Source organism: Physeter macrocephalus, chromosome 12, assembly GCF_002837175.3.
Source record: "Physeter macrocephalus isolate SW-GA chromosome 12, ASM283717v5, whole genome shotgun sequence".
Lineage (NCBI taxonomy): Eukaryota > Metazoa > Chordata > Mammalia > Artiodactyla > Physeteridae > Physeter > Physeter macrocephalus.
Window position 1 is genome coordinate 85,880,408 of NC_041225.1, and position 19,850 is coordinate 85,900,257.

General features: G+C 52.6%; 1 protein-coding gene across 23 annotated transcripts in view; it reads left to right on the plus strand.

Annotated features, from left to right (window-relative positions):
• The first annotated feature begins 4,970 nt into the window (after nt 1–4,970).
• DYSF (dysferlin) overlaps nt 4,971–19,850 on the plus strand; it is a 231,639-nt gene continuing 216,759 nt past the window's right edge. For 8 of the 23 annotated variants that reach the window (XM_007111157.4, XM_007111163.4, XM_007111161.4 and 5 more), the window contains exon 1: nt 16,212–16,413. In XM_007111157.4, the coding sequence (XP_007111219.2) occupies nt 16,323–16,413 (91 nt within the window). In that variant the 5' untranslated portion in view covers nt 16,212–16,322. Of the gene's footprint in view, nt 5,532–16,211; nt 16,414–19,850 lie in introns of those variants that run through there. The other 15 variants (XM_007111169.4, XM_007111173.4, XM_007111171.4 and 12 more) reach the window with 5 other exon arrangements.

Consider the following 19,850-nt stretch of genomic DNA (forward strand, 5'->3'; position numbering starts at 1 on the left):
GTTGGCCTTGAAGATTCAAATAATTTTTCCTTAAATTGCCTAAGTTGGGAAGGGTTCTACTTATTTACTTTCTTTCCCAGAGGAGAAACCAAACTGTAACATCTTATAGAAAACCCAAACAAACTTTTTGGCCAACCCAATACAAGAAGATGTATAAATTCTGCATGTCAGCCAGGCTGTCTATGGAGTAGAATTCATCTTTAGAGACTTCCTGAGCTGAAGCTGACTGACTGCCTATTTAGTACCTTCAGCTGAGATCCTGACTTTGACATGGTTATGGTCTCTGAGGGTCATCATGTATCATTGTTCAGGGCACTACCTGTGCAACTGTACATGGCAGCCCAGTTGGTTATTCTCTCATTCCAAGTAAGGGACGGACCCCGGCCCACAAAAATCCCCCTGACAATAACACACACCCGTAGACCTTACTTTACCCGCTGAGGACTTTTTCTGGGTTACATCAAAGCTCTAAATACTGTTAAGACTCCGTGCTTCCACTGCAGTGGGGCATGGGTTGGATCCCTGGTCAGGGAACTAAGATCCCATATGCCACCCCGTGTGGCCCAAAAAAAAAAAAAAAAAAAAAAAAGCTCTAAGTCCTCACATTCTCCACTCCTCCACTGCTTTGCTTCTTTCCTGGTCTGATTCCAACCATAGTTCCAAAGCAGAGAAGATAGGCAGAAATATAAGACACTAGTGGTGCTTAATATACCTTGAAAGTCATAGCCAAGGATATTTTATAGCAAGAAACAGAATTATGCTTCAGGGACTTCGCTTGTGGCATAGTGGGTAGGAGTCCTCCTGCCAACACAGGGGACATGGGGTCGATCACTGGTCCAGGAAGATCCCACATGCCGCGGAGCAACTAAGCACCACAACTGCTGAGCCCGTGCGCCTAGAGCCCATGCTCCACAACCAGAGAAGCCACCATAACAAGAAGCCCGCGAACCACAACGAAGAGTAGCCCCCTCTCTCCACAACTAGAGAAAGCTGGCGCACAGCAACGAAGACCCAACACAGCCCAAAATAAATAAAAATTAAATCTTAGAAAAAAGAAATAAAAAAGAATTATGCTTCAAATTACCCTAATCAAGATGTAGAGGGATTCACTATAAAGACACTGGATACAGTTGTATTCTTGGCTACTAGCAATAGCAACCAAACCTGGGCATCCGAATCAAGAGAGTTACAGGGGAGCTTTGGGGGCTCACGGGATGGAGGGAAGCTGGCAGTCTTGGCTTGGGAAAGAAATAGAACTCAGGGCAGCAGGAGTCATGGCTGTGATCCTTCGTCCTACAGCAGGAAAAGGCTGGTCATTTGCTGTCACTGCAGCTGCCATGTCTGACTTCCTGAAGCTCCTAAGGACTTCCTTCCAGTCCTGGGAGAGTGTCCATCTGGCTGAGCCTGGGCCACACTGCACAGTGACAGGGAGCGAGAGGCCCTGGCTCTGAAGTTTCTAGAGAGGAAGTCACTTCTGCTCCCTGGGACCACTTACGAGGAGTGGTGAGAGGGTGTTTTAGGAAGGAGAGGTGCAAAGCTGGGAGCCAAAAACGACGAATATTCACCTCCAAGGCGATCTCAGAATTCATGGGCAGAAAGTCTCATGAGGGATGGGATCCAGAAACAACTACAAGGGTCTCTTTCTCTCTGTTCCCTCCCCCCATCCCCCATCATCTCTTTTTCTCTGACTGCAGGACTTTCTCCACTTCTCCCTGCATGGAGCTCTTTCTGAGGCTCCGTTTTATTCATCTGAGCTCCAGCCACACACAGAAGCTAGCATCTCAGTTCCAGTTCCAAATTCTTGGGAAAGATCATCGAATTGCTTCAGCTTGAATCCGGTGTCTTTCCCTGTCTCCAGCGGGGGTGGTCTCAGAGAACATGGTTCTTTTAAATAGAGAAGACACCCCAAACATGTCCTATATATTGAGGAATAAAGTTGGGGGGCATTCCCACTAGGGGTTCATATCTGTCCAGATGTGGCTATGCATAAAAAGTTTGAAGAGGACTTGCTGCATGAATAAACAGTGTAGAGAAGTTGTAAAGGGGATGTTTAACCTACAAAGAAAACTGGTTCTTGTCAAATCACTTTAGTCACATTGTATTTGCAAGCAGCTAAGTGCTTCTTGGATCCAATTTTAGCTCTGCCTTACAGCAGGTTCATGTTACTTTATGCATTTGAATAGAGCCAAACTGTACTTCTTTAAAAATAGAACAAAATTTGGACTTTCCCTAGATCAGCAGGCCCTCTTGCCCTTCTTCTCAATGAAATTAGGTTTTACTCACTATTTGGTACCCTTCTCTAAAACTGGAATCTGGCAAACTCCCGCCACATACGAGGCACCCTATAAACGTTGGTTGAATGACTGAATGAATGAATCAGCCAATTACTTCATCCAAAGGTTTTTTCTCCAGCAACACATAAAGGCCAAGTTCAGCAGCAAGAAGCTTGATCTACTCCACCTGCTTACAGAACGTCCCTCCCAATTCCTCCCAGTTTTCCTTCATTCCATCTCCACTTTCACCACTTTGGGCCAAGTCACCACCATGTCTCACTTTGACCCTCTGCTATAGCTTCTAACTGGCCTCTTCACCTCCATTCTGGCCCCTTGCACACCATTCCCCCCAAAGTAGCCAGAGACGCTGAAAAGTCAACCAGATCCTGTCATCCCTCTGGACCTGGCGGGCCCTAGGCAGCTTCCCACAGGCCCTGTGTGGTTCTCTTCAGTCTCACCTCCTCCAACACTCCCTCCCCCCAATCTGCACTCCAGTCAGGATGTTCTTTCTTCCTGGACTCTTCCCAGGACCGTGACCCAGAGCATTTCCTTCCTTCTCTTGGGAACCCTCTTGTCCTCTGCCCCAACCTCAGTCTTGCCCAGTAAACTCCTAACTGGCCTTCAGATCTCATCTCAAATACCTCTCACTGTCCGGGGATGAGATGAGAGCTCCCTACTATCTGCTCTCACACACCACCACGTTCTATCCTTTATTGCACTTATTGTAATGGTGTAAGATTAGCTTGATTACTTGATAAGCGTCAGTTTCCCCCACTGAAGTGGAAACTCCGTGAGGTCAAGGACTATATTAATTTTCTCAGGCTGCCGTAACAAAATACCACAAACTGGGTGACTTAAATGACAGAAATTTGTTTTCTCACATTTCTGAAGGCTAGAAGTCCAAGATCAACCTGTCAGTCAGCAGGTCTGGTTTCTGTTGAGACCTCTCTCCTGGGCTTGCAGATGGCCCCCTCCTTGTGGTGTCCTTGCATGGTCTTTCCTCTGTGTGCATGCCTCCCTGGTGTCTCTTCATGTATCCAAATTTCCTCTTCTTATAAGAACCTGTCAGGTTGTATTAGATTAGAGCCTACTCTAACAGTCTCATTTTAACTTAATCACCTTCTTAACTGGGGTTAGTGCTTCAATGTACAGATTTTGGGAGAACACAATTCAGCCCATAACAGGGACCATGTCACTTATGTTCACCGTTGTGTCCCTGTCACCCAGGACAGTGCTTGGCATGTTGTAGGGCCCCATACATACCTGTTAAATGAATGATTAAATTTAAGCCCCCTCATTTTACTTTTCTCCCAACCACATATTGTGCTAGAGGCAAAGAAGAGGCACAGATTGCAGCAGGAGGACTATAAGTGACCACAGTGTCTGCTATTCTGATCTTTTTTAAAAAAAAATTTTATTTATTTATTTATTTTTGGCTGTGTTGGGTCTTCGTTTCTGTGCGAGGGCTTTCTCTAGTTGCGGCGAGTGGGGGCCACTCTTCATCGCGGTGCGCGGGCCTCTCACTATCCCGGCCTCTCTTGTTGCGGAGCACAGGCTCCAGACGCGCAGGCTCAGTAGTTGTCGCGCACGGGCCTAGTTGCTCCGCGGCATGTGGGATCTTCCCAGACCAAGGGGCATGTGGGATCTTCCCAGACCAGGGCTCGAACCCGTGTCCCCTGCGTTGGCAGGTAGATTCTCAACCACTGCGCCACCAGGGAAGCCCTGCTATTCTGATCTTAAAATCACAGACCTTTGGGGGAGTGTTGCTACCTCCTGGTAACTGCATATAAGGCAAAGCCAGCCCCCTGTCAGCAGCTGACCCTTCCTGCCCTGGGAGTGTGTGCTACCCCCATGCGCTGCTGGGGGAGAAGTTTTGCTGACAGCTGCACACCCACACCCATCCAAGTGGCCCACTTTAGAAGGTGAGTCACCCATCTGCTGGGAGTGGGTCCACACAGCTCCCAGAAAGCAGTTTAGCAACAGGTACTAGGGCCTAAAAAAAGGCATGTCCTGTGCCCTTATAATTCCAAAGCTAGGAATCCCATCTGAGGAACAAGCAGTGGGGGCTCAAGATGGGTTTATAGCCCAGTGTTTATATAAAAAACGGTTTCTCACTACTCTGATGGTAAGAAACTGGGAAGAGCCTAAATGTGCAGCAATGGGAGAAAGTTTTGAGAATTTAAGACATTCATATGATAGAAAATTAGGTAGCTATTGAAAAAAATGGTTTATAAAGAATTTTTAATGATGCAAGAAAATGGTACATGCGAAAGCAGGACACAGAACTGCACAGACACTCTGATCTCAGGTATACAATAAAGACTAATTTACATGCCTATATGCATGCAATTCACAGGAAAAAGTCTGGGCTGGTAAATAAACAAATGTTAATACTGTATTTTTCAGACTCAGTGATTTCTTTCCTTTATGATTTTGTGTTAAAAGTGGCATGTGTTGCTTTTACAACCAGAGAAGAGGGATACAACGTTTTTAAGGCAGCCGGCGCTGCCAGTCAATGAAATTCCTCAGCTCTGGTCTTCTCTCGCGAAAGCGCCGGCCCTGAGCCTGCTTCCCAGCGCGTCCCCGGGGCGGTCCGGCTGGCTCCGAGGGGGAGTGCTGGAATCCCCGCGGCGGGAGGAGGCGACGGGCTTGGCGTCGCGCATTGCCGTAGGTGGAAGGTCAGGGGAGGGACCAAGCCTTTCTCCTGCCCAGGAGCGAGATCTGAACTGCGTTGGGCGCCCGGAGCCCTGGTCCAGCCCTCTGCCCTCGCGGCCGCCGCCCAGTCCGCTGTTCCACCGCCAGGTGCAAAATGCCGTGTCATGGGGAGAGTCTGCGGCCGGAGCATTGAATTACAGCTTAGCCGAGCCCGGGTAGGGCGGCGGGGTTGGAGGATGAGCAGAAGCCCCTGTTCTCCTCGGAGCACCCGCTGACAAGAGGGCTGAGCGCAGCCGGGGCGCGGACCGAGTGGAGCCCAGCCCACTGAAGCAGCCCGGGACTGGCCTGTTCCTCTTTAAGAGCCGCTGCTCTGAGCCGGGAGCCAGTGAACCAAGCAGTTCTCCCTCCGCCAGCTCTCTCCAGTGAGGGAACCCACGAGCTGCGCCTCGACCGTCCCCGACCTTCCCCAGCCCTCTCCGCGCCCTGGGCGCACTGGGCCCGGACTCCCGCCAGTCATGCTGAGGGTCTTCATTCTCTACGCCGAGAACGTCTACACCCCGGACTCCGACATCAGCGATGCCTACTGCTCTGCGGTGTTTGCAGGTAGGAGGGGCCCGCAATCCCTCCCGGGAGGGGAGGATGGGGTCGGAGAGGAGACGCCGCGGCTCTCCATCCCGGAGAGCACCGGGACGTGAGAGGCCAGACTCCTCGCCCACACCAGATTGACTATGAGTGTTGCAAAAACACACACCCTCGGAGAGAGGCGACTCAGAGGGAAATTGAGGCAAGAGGGAGAGGTGGCTGAGCAGCCTGGAAGCTGAGCCCGGGTTGGGGCTACGAGGGGCCTGGAAGACCGGGCCAGCATCTTTCCTCGCACTCTCAGGATCTCTTAAAAGAGGCCTTTCCGGGTTGTGTGCTGCAAAGCGTTGTACTGCAGGGCTCCCCGCCTCTCCCCGGAAGACTGGTCCCCAGACTATTTGTAATCCAGCTATTCCGCCCTCCACCCCCCCCCACCCCCACCCCCGCCCCGACCCGGCCCGGGCCTGGCGGCTCTCCTCAGCCTTCGCTCTCTATTACAGGCTGGGCCGGCAGGCAGGCGGCCACTGGGGGCAGAGGCATCGCCCATCGGTCCAGGGATCCTACCCTTGCTTTGGGCACAGGATGCGGGAAATTTAGCATGTTGGGGGTGGTAGCTCCATCATCGGATTGAGGCTACTTGAGCTGGGGAGCCTGCTCCCCTATCAGATTGAGACCTCCCACAGGAAGGTCTTTTCATGGTGATGAATGGACTAGTCCAGGAGGTGACGGCTGGGCCCTGTCTGCTTCTCTGCGACTCTGCTTCTCTGCAACCCCCCTCTGGGTGGAGCCAGAGCTGGGGTCTACACAGCTGGGTCTGTGGGTTTGGAGCCATACTGAGGGAGAAGGACCAGAGGGCAGGAGTGTGGGAGACCACCTCCCCACCCACCCTGTGGGTTCACTCTCAGCCTCTGTTACCTGTCATTCCCTTTCTCCCCCGGAGATCTGGCTACATCCCAGGTCTCTGGCAATCACAGCATCGGCTGGTCCCTGGCCATCCAGCAGACATTCCCTTTCAGTTTCACAAGCTCCTGGATCTACCTGTTCCCAGATGCCCGTGTGCCCATGTGCTCCCGGACACATGCACACCTGAAGTGCATGTGACACCTGCAAGTTCCAAGGAGTAGAAACTCACAGAACGCAGGCACGTGTCCATAGCAATGTGCACACACACACACACACACACACACACACACACACACACACACACATTTCTGGGTGTGAGATTTTGGGTTTCTCGAGGAGGAGTCGCTGAATGGGCCCTTGGCCTGGAAAGAAGTGTGCACCAAAGGGGGTAGGAGGAGTGGGAGGTGACACTCCAGCTGTGCTCTTTTCCTAACGCGTTGCTTTGACCTGTTCTGACCAGTTTCCCACAGTTGCCTTCAGAAATGAGCTTTATCAAGGTGTTTCCAGGAGGAGAACAAGGGCACCGATCGGGGGCCTCCACACTTCCTCTGAAACCTTGGCTCTGGGCAGGCCAGGCCAGTGGTTCATCTGCATGGCCCGGACTAGCAGCCTGGCTGAGGGCCCTGGGCTGAGAGGTGCAGACCTCCAGGGAGCACCATTCACTCTGTAAATAGCCCCCTGGCTGAGGGGAGGGAGGATACTTTGCTGCCAGAGGGAAAACAGGCACCCTGTGCTTTAAGCAGCCACTCCCGCCCCAGCACCCCTCGCCTGGCACAGGGCCCCCTGAGGGCTGAGCACCCTCTGGAGCTGTCCAGTGCACAAATGAAATGCAAGAAGGGTCACCTTGGAGCCCCTGCCTCTGTTCTCAGGGGTCTTGTCTCCTCTGGCGTCCACTCAGCCTGAACCAGATTTTCCTCCACCTTCTCTGACCACACCCCCAGCTCCCAACACCTCCCTGCAGGACAACACACTTGACTCAGCCTTCATGGCGCCCCTACCCAGACCCAGCTCAGAACCCTAGTAAGAGAAAGGAAAGAATGAGTAATGAATAATGAAAGGGGAAGCACTTTCTCACCCCAGAAGTGCTTTACCTAGAGGCAATCCTGTTGGTGTGGCTCCTCTCCTGTCCTCATTTCTGCTCCCAGGGCCGCCTGTGGAGCAGTCGCCCCATCCTGTATGCTCACCCTGACTGAGCCCTTCCCCCCGTTTGTCTGTCTGCTGTCAGTCTGCAGTCCTCCCCTTTGCCTGCAGCCTGGTTCCTCTGGGTGGGCTCCCCCTTCCCTGGCGATGAATGAGGTACACTGTCTGTGCTGACCGGGAGTGTCCTTAGCCTTCGGAGGGGGCCTTCTGGATCCCCCCCAACTCTCAGCCATCACAGTCACTGCCAAGCAGTCATGGGGAGCGTAGGCCCTCCCTCCCCCACCCCTGGCCACAGTCCACCTCCTGTGTGTTGGCCAAGCTCTTCACTCATGTCCAAATTTGGCCTCCCTGTGGCATTCAGGCCTGCTTCACCCTCCTTCTCCTGACCAGGGCCAGGTTGGTGAATGATTACACAGAAGGCTCTGGTCTCAGGGACACACTTCTCAGAGCAAAACACCCTTCTGGGAAGGCTTCCCGCACCAGCTGGCCTGGATGTGGCTTTCCCAGACCTGCTGGTTTTAGGGCCCATAGACCCCCTCCTTTTGCTACCTATTTGTAATATTTCATAATTTCACAGGTGCCTCCGTGCATGCATAAATTCATTTCCTGCTCACAGTAGCTTTGTGAGGCCAGTGGGCAGGGATATCACCCCCTTTTACAGATGAGCAGATAGGCCCAGAGAAGTGCAGGGGCCTGACCAAGGTCACACAGTGGCCAAAGCACCCCTCACACCCCCATCATCACTCCCTCTGTTGTTCTCAACGTCCATGCTCATGAATAAGAAAGTGCTTTGGAAAGCATACCATGCACTGCCCACACATGAGGCACCCTGGGCCTGAGCCAGAACAGGGGAGGGCTGTGCATGGGGTACCCAGCATGGGCTGAGTCAGAGTGGGGAGGAGTGCAAGGCTGCAGGGAGGGCAGTGTATGACGAATGACCCAGAGATGCAGGATTCCAATTTTGAAAAGTGTATTCATCACAAGGAGAGCGAATGGTCATTCATTAAGCACAATGTACCATTTTCAGATGCCGTTTCTTCACAACCCCACAACGATCCTGTGAGATATATTTAACTGCTACTGTGCTTACTAGGTGTAAGCACTGTTCTAAATAGAGCTCACTTACTATGAGTTCTATCATGTTCGAGTTGTAATTTGTACCAGGCCCTTATATGTAGATGCTGAATCCTCCTATCAACCGTATATGGTAGCAACCATTAACACCCCCATTCTACACCAAAAAGAGGTTAAGTCACACACTCGTAATTAGTGGAATCAGGATTCAGGCCCACACAATCCGGCTCCAGAACCCCATCTTTAACTGCTCTACCATTTCCCTCTGGTCTTAGCTCTGATTTATAAGAGACAAGCAGTAAAAGGTGGAGGGGCAGGAGTGGACCCAGGTCTGGCTCACACCCCAGAGCCGAGTCTCAGTCTGCACGTGGCCCCCTCACACCCTGCCTTATCTCACACATTGTCCCTGCTGCCACCCACTCTCGTTCTCCCTCAGGCCCTGACACCCCCACTCTCATTCTCTGGTCTGGAGGATGCTTTCTTATCTCAGAGGGGTCTCTGCCCCTCTGCGTCACCCTCTCTGCATCTCGTAGGACCGGTCACCAATTGGCCCAGAATGCTCCCTCTGGGCAGTACTCTTGTGCTAGGCCATCTCAAGGCCTCTGTTAGGCCCGTGATGGCTGTTCAGGGACTGATAAGCTAAGGCTAGGGGCATGCATCATGTAGCACTGAGGTGGGCAGCCTGCAGTGGGTGTGGCAGGCACTGGGGGGGCCTCTGGAAAGGGGATATTGTAAGCATCGGCCCCAAGCTTAGCCAGTCCAGTGGGGTGGAGGGGCTCAGGAGTGCAGATAGCTGGCAGCCTTGGTCACATTCCAGTGGGATGAGAGCATGGAACAAGAATGAAAGAAGGACGGTAGCTGAGAGTATTGGCTGTGGACCCAGACTGCCTGGGACCTTGGATTTGGAATCCCAGCACTGTCATTTTCCAGCTGTGTGTCTTTGGGCAAGTTACTTAACCTCTCTGTGTCTCAGTTTCCTCATCTATAAAGTGTTGATAATAATAGTACCTGCTTTGGAGGGATGGTTCTGAAGAGTTTATGTGTTAATCCACATAATACACTTTGAATAGAGCCTGGCACTTAAATACATGTTAACTATTTTACTATTATTATATATGTTTTTTTAATATATTTATTATAATTATTATTATGGTTAACATGTATTGTACATGTACTAAGAAATCACAGCACACATCCAAAAAGCCTTTCACTATCTTTTTTGCCTGGTCCGGCCTATCACCAGCTCTGTTGGTTCACCTACTGTCCTACCAGACTGGGCACAATGTGCTGAGAAGTGAGTGGCCATCCCCTCGGCCCCAAGGGACCCTGGTCCTGTCTCCTCTGGCTGCTCGCCCCGCACCCCCTGGAGCAGTCCCTTCTGAGGCCAAGACATATGTCCACTTGCCTGATGGCTGGCTGTGACCCTCACCATCGGGCTAGATCTTTCTTGGAAAAAGTATCCCTCCAGTGACTCCCTGAGCCCACAAACCTTCTCAGTCCCTCTCCCCAGGCCAAAATCTGTTCTGTTTCTTTCTTTACTTCCTGCATGCTGGTCTCTTTCCAGATTGGTTCATTAGGCCAAAATGTTAGCCAGAAGAGCACTAACATCTATTGTGCACCTACTGTGCGCCAGGCAGGCACTGGGCTGGAAACTTTAGTGTTTGCTTTAATCCTCCCAACAGCTCTGTGAAGTAGCATTCTCTTGATTTCACAGAAGTGGAAACAGACTCTGAAAGGTCAAATCTCACGTCTTGGGACACACGGCTAGAAAAGGGTGCACTAGGATGGACGCAGGGCCGTCTGATTGTTCCTGCTACGGGAGAGTTCTCTCCAGGCAGTCGGTCACATGACCACGGCCATACCCAGAATCACTGCTGTATGTGCAGTCTACACCCCGACACCCCTGGTAGACATGTGACTGCCTCTCTCATCCCAGCTGGTCGGATTGGGATATCCTTGGGACACAGATTCTTCAATGAATGTGAGGGGGGAGGGCAGAAGGATGCATTGGACCATCCGTACTCCTGTAAGTTTTTGGACTTTGGCAAATGTGCCCTGAGGAATCCTGTAAGCTCACATGCAGAGTGTTCGTCTCCAGGTTGGTGTTACTGGAAGCAGAGGGCAAGGTTTATTTGCTTCCTGGATACCCCATGTCAGGGGTTGGGAAAAAACAAGGCCCCAGACATTAGGAGAACTGAGCCAGAGGAGGCCAACTCCAAGAGCAAAAAGGGGCTCTCCTTGAAGTATCTCCTCCTTGACTGGCAGGGAGGAAGGACCCCATCCATATAGGTGACAGAAGAGGGTCACAAACCCGCATGCCCGTGGGAGCACCGCAGGTGGCGGCGTAACTCAGGCCAGAGGGAGAAGCGCATGCATATTGGGTGAGTGGTAGCGAGTAGGGCGAGCCGAGATGCATGCTCCCGGCTGCAGGTGCCAGATAGTCAGTGTTAGGCAGAAAGTTAGGGATCGTGTGCCAGCTTCTCTGATTTTTCAAGGGATGCTATAAATCCAGATCTCCTAATGTTTAAAGTACAATTTTTTATAAAACATTGTGTTGATCAAAGACAGCAGGTCTATGTGCTGGATGTGTCCCAGGGGACACCAGTGGCAGCATCTGACGGTGTTTTGTTTAATCTGGGAGACCTTGGTTCTTGGACTCTCCAGGGAACAGGCAGCCAGTCTCCTCTCACTTGAGATTATCAGTCAGCACCTATCCATGACTACGCCGATGGGGTAACAGGGGAGAGCTTTAGTCCCCTCCCCGCCTTACCTCTTTTAGCTCTGAAATGTCTTGTTGCGGTTAACGTGAAATTGTAAGTAAAAACTGGGCTTGCTATGCAAATTTAGCTTCAAAGCAGGTCCCCTTGAGGCAGGAGATAGATGAGCCCCAGGCTAAACAGCAGGAGTTTCGTCCCCTGTGGATAGATACTCCAAAATAGCAGGAGGGAGGAGAAGCCCTGCCCAGATAAGAGATAAAAGACCACATATTCCTCATTCTCGAAGTCAAGGAGACCTTCCCAACTACACAAACACAGAAAAGCTCCTTGGAGGTCAAAAAGGGAGGGGGCGCCACCCCATAGTAAGTGATGTCAACCTACCCATAGGCCTATTCTCTAGAATCCATCTTGGCTAAGAGATGCACACACACACAGAGGAGGACGCTGAGATATACCAAATATGGACTCAGAACCAGCAAAGCAAGATGACTGGCCAAAGGAAACCCAGAAGAAATGCCCCATAAAAATCATTCAAGCTACCACAATGGCGCGACTCTCTCTCTGAGCCCGCCTGTGTGTCTCTCCACACATAGTCTTTTTCCTCCTAATAAACACTTTACTTGTTTCACTACTTTCCGTTTCTTTGTGGAAATTCATTTTCTTGTTACTGGCCACTGGTCTAGTGGCTAGGATTCAGTGCTCTCACTGCCGTGGCCTGACTTCGATCTCTGGCCGGGAACTGAAATCCTGCTTCAAGCCGCTGCAGGCCGAGGACACCCGAGACCACCCTTACCCACTTGCTACCCAACAGTGGCTCCTAAGCTGGCCCTGTCACCTTTGCAGTGGGGCTGGAGTTTTCCGGGATGCCGAGGAGCCGCCCTTACCTGGGGCCTTAGGTAGGATGCAGACCTGGCTGTTGGTTAGCGAGCCCTAACTCATGGTGGGGGGCACGATGGTCTCTCTTACTCACATAATGGTTGATGTGTAGGCAGGCCAGGCTGGTAAAGTTGTGACCTACAGGGCTGTCCAGGCCCCTGGATCCTTTCTGTCTTGTTTCTCTGCTATCCCCCGTGGTCCCTTTGACAACATGGTTGGTGTGGTGGATATTGTACTTGGCTCTCCAGTGTCCCTTCCACACCATGATAAGGCTAAGCCAGTGGTTCTCAAAGAGGATAGTACTGTCCCCTTGGGGGAATTTTGGATATGATGATTTGGGATATGTTTTCACTGCAGCCTGGGCAGGACACACATAGCCCTCCTGCTCATATCGCGTCAGTCATCACCTGGTTTCCTGGCCACATCTAGCTCTGAGGGAGTTCTGGGAAATGTAGTCTATTTATGTGGGTGACCATACTTCCAGGTCAAGCTCCTTGGAACATTGCCATGGCAGGAGGGGAGAACATCTTTGAGGGGGACAAGGTGAGGTCTCAGCACACTGTCTGCAAGAGCTGCATTCCTGATGCCAAGTCCCCTTGGGAGGAAGCCCCCTTGAGCACCAGGCCCCAGGGTGACATCTCCAAGGGAAGAGTCAGCCATCCTATCGGGGAGAAGTGAAGGGCAGCCAGGCTGGGAAGTTGGACGTTGGGATGGGAAAAGAGGCCTCAGGAAGTGTCCAGGGCTCAGGCCACCAGCTGCTGCTTTTCTGGTGTACTGAGCAGGTGTGTGGTGACCCTGTTCCTTGGACATAAGCCAAGGGTTTGCAAAAGTCCCTTGGAATATTCCTCTGGAAATATTAGATATGCCCCTACAGATTTCCTGTGCCACCTCTGACCGATTAGAGCTGGGCTAGGGGGCAGGGTGTGGTGTGCTGGGGAAAGCAGCAAAGTCAGCAATTATTGTGATGGTAAAAAATATCCTCAATCATCAGATCCAAAATTCCCCCTAGGGGGCAGTACTATCCTCTTTGAGAACAGCACACTTCACATCACGGGGTGGAAGGGACACTGGGGAGCCAAGTACAATGTCCATCACACCAACCCCAGGCCAGCCCTTCCTATCCACTGGGAACACCTGGCTGCCTGAGACAGACTTGGGCTCTCCCCTCATCGACTGACTCCACCATCTAGCTAGACATCAAACCAGCACTTAAGCAAATAGTTACTGCTTACGGTTGGGACAAGTGCTAAGAAGGAAAAGTGCTGCTGTGCAGTTGTTTGCCAGAGGTCCCAGCCTAGACCAGGAGGTCAGAGGCTTCCCACGGAAGTGATGAGGCCTGAAGAGTGAGTGGGGGTGGCCCTTTAAGAGAGGAGGGAAGGCAGGTGCAGGTGGAGGTGACAGCAGAGCTTGGAGGGAGTTTGGAGGGAGCTCAGCATGTTCCAGAAACTGAGAAGCCACTGGAGCTGGAGCTGGAGAGTGAGGGGTTGAGGGGTCTTACCTTGTATGCAGAGGAAAGGGAGCCGGGCTTTATTCCAAGAGCATGGGAGGCCTTGGAGGGATTTTACGAGGGGAGGGACCTGATTATATTTGAGATCACTTGGCTCCCGTGTGGATATTGGACCAGAGGTGACCAGCTAAGAGGCAGCCCAGGCAGGAGAGGGTGGTGGTGGAAATGCCTTGGTGGAGGTATTTGGATGCTGTGGGCACATAGATGGTAGGTACCAAAGTCAGTAAGGATGACTTAGGCTGCAAGTAAGTGAAATCCTACCTCAAAAAGACTTTAAATGCCGCGGAGCAGCTGGGCCCGTGAGCCATGGCCGCTGAGCCTGCGCGTCTGGAGCCTGCGCCCGATGCAGGGGACACGGGTTCACGCCCCGGCAGAGCGGCTGGGCCCGTGATCCATGGCCGCTGAGCCTGCGCGTCTGGAGCCTGCGCCCCGCAACGGGAGAGGCCACAACAGAGGGAGGCCCGCATACCACAAAAAAAAAAAAAAAAAAAAAAGACTTTAATAATAAACAGTCTTAAAGTGATTTTTATTCTCGATACAAGTCCTCTTGGGAGGAAGCCCTGTTAGTACCAGGCCACAGTATGATCCAGAGACCTGGTGGGCTCTGGGCATATACAGTGGACAGCTCCACAGTCACCCTGGACCCGGGCCGACTCCATTTTTCTCTCTGGTCTGCTGTCCTTGGTGTCTGCTACATCTTAGGGCTGGCTGGCAATTGGATCTACATGCTTCCTTATTCTCACGAAGCAGGAGAGGGAGTTGGGCTTGTCCGTTCACGGAGGATAAATTATCCCTCCTGGAGAACAACTTGGGACATATGCCATCGCTGGACCAACAGCTATTGCCAGGAGATGGTCTCAGATAGGTTAGGATCTGGAGCTAGGGCTGGGGGTAGTACCCGAATAGTCGGGTTCTGCTGAGAGGGAGGAAGTTTGGATGTTGGAGAGGAAGTAAATGTCCAGCTCATCATGAGGGTTAGTGGGGTCACCCAGGGAGAGTGGTAGAGTCAGGAGGAAGAGGGCGCAAGCCAGCTAGAGAAGGTGCAGCCTTTAAGGTTGGGGAGAGGACAGCCTCAGACTTGTCATCGAGTGGGTGAGGGGGGTAGGATCTAGTGCCCAAGTGCCCAGCAGGGCTTAGGAGTACGAATGATTCATTTATAACAGCAGGAGAAAGAGCAAAAGATTTGGGCGCAGAAGCTGACAGGAGTTAGGAGGCCGGCAGCCTGAGGACGTTCTCTACTTTGCATATAAGAAGCAAACTGAGAGCGAGGATGGTGATGGGGTGTTGTAGGTTTGGGGAGAGAAAAGTATGAAATTGTTGTCTAGGAGACAGGGAGATTGAAGAGGCTGTGGAGATGCAGTGTGGTTGCCGATCAGCACTCAGGATCCACCAGAGTCAGGGGTGGGAAATAACAGGTGAGGCCAGCAGGTTAGCTGTGTTATTCTCCAACACCTTTAGTGCTTAGTGGGCTGGGGTGGAGTAGGCAGAGCTGGATTTCACCGCGTTGTTGCTTAGCCACCTGAAAATGCTGGATCTTCAAAACAAGAGAAGAGAAAGAGAGCTGTGATCTTGTGCGGCAGAATGACGATAACTAGTCACTGAATTGAGGCTGAGTGAGGAAGCTAGTGAGGACCTGGGAGGTGGGAGGACGGACAGTGCCTGTCGGGTGCTCGGTGCTGCAATGTAGGGGTATAGAGGTGAGAAGCCACCTGTGGCCAAGAAGTTCATCAGCTGGAAAGGAACCAGACGTTAACACGGGAACGCGCGCTAAAGGCTGTCACCACTCGAGGCTCACGCTCTAGGCAATTCCCCTCACGGTGCGGGCGAGGGGACCTAGAGATTGCTGCTGGGGATGTGGCAGGGTACCGAGTAGGCAGGATGCAGACCTCCGCCTCCGGAGACGAGGGACCCCGGACTGCTCTGGAGAAGGGCTCGCGAGAGTTCGAGCGTCGGCGTCTCTCGGGCCTCCGGGGCACCGAGGGCGGTCGAGGGGGAAGGTGGGCCGAGGCGAGCGGCGTGGGCGCCAGGGGCTCAGGGCGCAGCGCGCGTTCGGCCGCTCGGCCCTCTCCTCCTTTAGTGCTCGCAGCGCTTGCAGTTTCCCGCGGACACACTCTGGTCTCTGAAGCCGGGTTTCCCCCGCCTCCCGCCTTCGCACCCAGTTGCCCCTGAGCGCTTCGGGCAGGAGAGCAGCGGAAGCGAAGTCGGCCTTTGTGCGCTCGGGGCCCGGGCGCGCTGGCCGGGCGGGTAGCCGGGACGGTGCGGCCTCCCACTAGCAGGCGGGCGGGCGACGCTTCCCAGCTGCGCAGCCGAGCCGTGCGCCCCGCGTCAGCTGCGCTTCCATTCCTGGCGGGGGCGGGGACCCGCGGAGGGGACCAGCGCCCCCGCCGGCGCCTGGCTGACCCCTGGCCCGCCCCGCCCTCCGCGGGCAGGGCGGATCCGGACCCGGGCCGGAGGGGAGGGTCCACCCAGTGGGTGTCCGGTGTCCTCGCCGCGGCCTCTCCCAGGCGCCGGGACTTCACCCGCGGAGGCGACAGCTCGCTCCCCTCTGGTGCGGCTGCCGCGGAGCCGAGCGCTTGCTCGGTGGGGGCCGGCCGAACCATGCTGAGCTGCCAGCTGGTGAGGGCCAGCAACCTCCCCAGTGTGAAGAAGGACCGGCGCAGCGACCCGGTCGCCAGCCTGACTTTCCGAGGTGAGAGCCCCGTGGCCGTGGCGCCGTGCGCCCGCGCTACCGACTCTGCGCGCGCACCGCCGCGTCTGCCGCCCCGGCTCCGGCGCTAACTCTAGTCCAAGCCATAGTTTCCTCCCCGTCAGCAAGGACAGAAATCTCAGAGAAATTTCGGTCCTATCTTCCGCAGAGGGGACGAGGAGGATGCAACCGAGCACGATAAATGCCACTGTGTTCAGAAATTTTGGAAAACCGGAAGTGCCATAATAGGTCAACAGTTACCACTTTTCTAAGACCGAAGCCCAGAGGGAATAACATGCGAGCCCTTAGCGGACATTGATGAGGGCGGGGTTGGAGGATGGGTGCGGAAGAGAGAGGAGTAGGATCGCTTAAAAACTGGGCGTGGAGACCGTGAAAGTTGTGTCTTGATTTCATTCATTCATTCGTCCATCTTTCTTCAGCACTGGCCATATTGAATCGGCCGTGTCTCAGTTGGGAGGGAAAGGGATAGAATAGGGCGGATGTAGCCTTGATACAAAAAATTTTGAGAGTTCAAGGAAGTTTTTAAAATGCAAAGAGCCTAAATGCCTGCCTGTGGTACTTAGACAAGAGAGGATGTCTCTCTGTTGGGGGCAAACACCCCAAAGGACTCAACCCCGCCCCCTTCTCACCAGGCACCCTTAACTCTCGCCTCAAGGCAGACATTCCCACGGGAGGAGGTATCTCAGGAGGGGAAAGGGAAGAGGAAGGATCTGTCAAAATTAAGAGAAGGAACAATGGCAGTGAGTCAGGACCCCGGTTCTGCAAAGAAAGATAATTAAGGAAAGGGAGAGGGTTTTCCTCTTACCACGAGGTGTATCCTGTGGTTTTGTGGAATTAAAAAACGTGTGCGGCGCCAAAGGTGGTCAAACGAAGAGGGACAAGTGGCTGGTGTTTTCAGGAGGTTAGAAAAAGGTGGGAACACCAGGGGGGCTCTTTAGCTCTGACTCACGATCGCCATCTGCTCCCCCAGCACCCCAAAATGATGATAACCGTAGATGAAAGACACAATTTGGCAAAGTGAGAACTAACTGTAGCTTTTATTCTTTGTTGTGGGACCATTTACGTTTTATTCCTTTTCTGAAAAGTGTGAGTCGAAACAGTTTAGAAAACTCTTCTGTTTTCATTAATTGGTGATATTCCTGGGTGCCTACTATGAAATGCAGTGTCCAGACAAGGTCCCTAGTTCTCCCTTAGGTTCAGATTCTGCCTAAGCCATTCTTGTGCGGAAATTATGGGGCCGACACTGGCTGGGAAAGAAGTTCCCCAAGGACCCTGAGCCCAGGGCCCTTCATCAGCCTAGGTCTCTTAGATGATTTGGACTTCTTTTGCACCTGTTCACCACTCTCTTTCCCTGGTTCTCTAACGGTTTTGTGGTAGCTACTAATCTCCTCATTCTGCAGACAAGGAAATGGAAACCTGGGGAAGTGTCCTGGTCATGGCAGGGAGTGCTTGGAGTGGGCAGTGCCCTTGAGTCCAAATCAATTGAGGTCCCTCTTGGCTGTTGCCCCAGCCCAGGTACCCCGGGCACATGCACCTGCTGTCCTCTCCCCATCTCTGCATTCCCCTCCCTTTATAATGCCTTACTATCTATTTGCACTGACAAGCTCCTGGCAAAACTGAAATATAATGGAATGTACCATCGCCAGCTGTTCAAAGTCTGTTTATCTTTCAAAGCCCAGCTACAATGCTACCTTCTCCAGGAAGGCACCCAGGATTCCCCTGGCTATCATTAGCCTCTCCTCTCTGGATGCACAGCACCTTGTTAGGTCTGCTAGTGCACTCGCTCCAGCCGGTCTGTGCTCAGTACTTTGCTCCACAATTAGGATCGCAGGACTCCTTGAGGGCGGCATCTTGTCCTATTCATCAGGATGCCTGGTGCTGAGAGCAAACAGGTGGTTACTCTCTAGTGTGTGCCCTTTCTAGCCCAGTTACTCACCATCTTCCAGTTGTGCCTGGGAGTCTCAACAGTCTGGGGCAATGGTTCTCATGTTTTACTGTGCCTGAGAATCTTCTGGGGATTGTGCTTGAAAGACAGATTCCTGGGTCCTATCCATAGAGGTTCTGATGCAGGAGGTTTAAGTGACCTAAGAATTAGCATTTCCATACCTGATGCAGGCCATTTTGGAACCACATCTTGAGAGAAATTGATGTGAGTTGTGGTGAAAGGTGAAATTAATGTGACCTCCCCCACCCTACAGGGGTATTCATGCTGGACTTTGGGGCTGAGTTGATGCTTAGGGAAAGGGGCTGTTAGAATCAGACCCAGAATTTACAGATCATCTAGCTTGGGGTACTCAACCCTGGCTGCACATCAGAATTGCGTGGGGAGCTTTCAAAAAGACCACTGCCAAACTCCCTGTTCCTCCTCTCTTGAAGCGAAACTTCTGCGGGGAGGGGCCCAGATATAGGTGTTTCTAAAAAATCTCCAAATGTACAGGAAGTGCAATCAGGGGTGAGAAGGCTTGTCGGAACACATCATGGCACAGAGGGGACTGGTCTGCTTGCAGAGAAGTCTCCGCACTGTGTGCTGGGCTCCCACTCGGAGCGGAGCCCGAGGAGCGTGGGCCTGGCCAGGCGCACTTGTCTCACAGTTGTTCCGGGCATTCCAGGCTCAGATGTAATTTCAGGACCTGCCTCCCAAAATAGACTATGAGCTCTGGGAGGCTGGACTCTGAGGGCCCTTTTATGTGTTCCCTCTCTCAGGGCTTTAGGATAGAGGCTTTTAATGAATACTTATCATCCCTTTGTTCTTGTATTAATTAATTAGTTAGCATGACTAACTACCATGAGTACGTGGGCCACGGTGGAGATTTTTGACTGACCATCTGCATGAATGAGCAGCTTCATTTCCTATAGCATTTAATGAGCTGTACTTCTCTTCTGCCCTGCCCATTTCCCACCCTCTAATGTCATGATTTGCATCCCTTCATTCATGCATTTAGTTCATTGAACAAATATTTATTGAGCACCTACTACATGCTGGGTGCTGTTCGAGGGGCTGGGGATGCATCCAAGAACAAAACCAGATCCCTGTTCCCTTGGAGCTCAAACATCTTATTTCCTTGAAGTTTGGGTCTCCTGTGCCCCCACTTAGTGACTTTCTACCCTGCTTCCTCCAGGCTCACCAGCCAGAACCCGAGTCATTACTGCCCCTTCCCTTTCCCTCCTTCCATGAGTCCTCTCTTCCTCCCCGTGTCTCTCCAGTCGCTCTCTCTCCCTTCCCCCCTCCCCTCTCATCTATCTCCTGGGGGATCTTATAGAACCATCTGTAGGTGGGCCCACGTGACTTACCTGTATAGGGAAGGTGAGCTGCAAGGACACTGGACTCTCTGAATCTAGCTTTTTGAATATTAAAAGTTACTTTAGGGCTTCCCTGGTGGCGCAGTGGTTGCGCGTCCGCCTGCCGATGCAGGGGAACC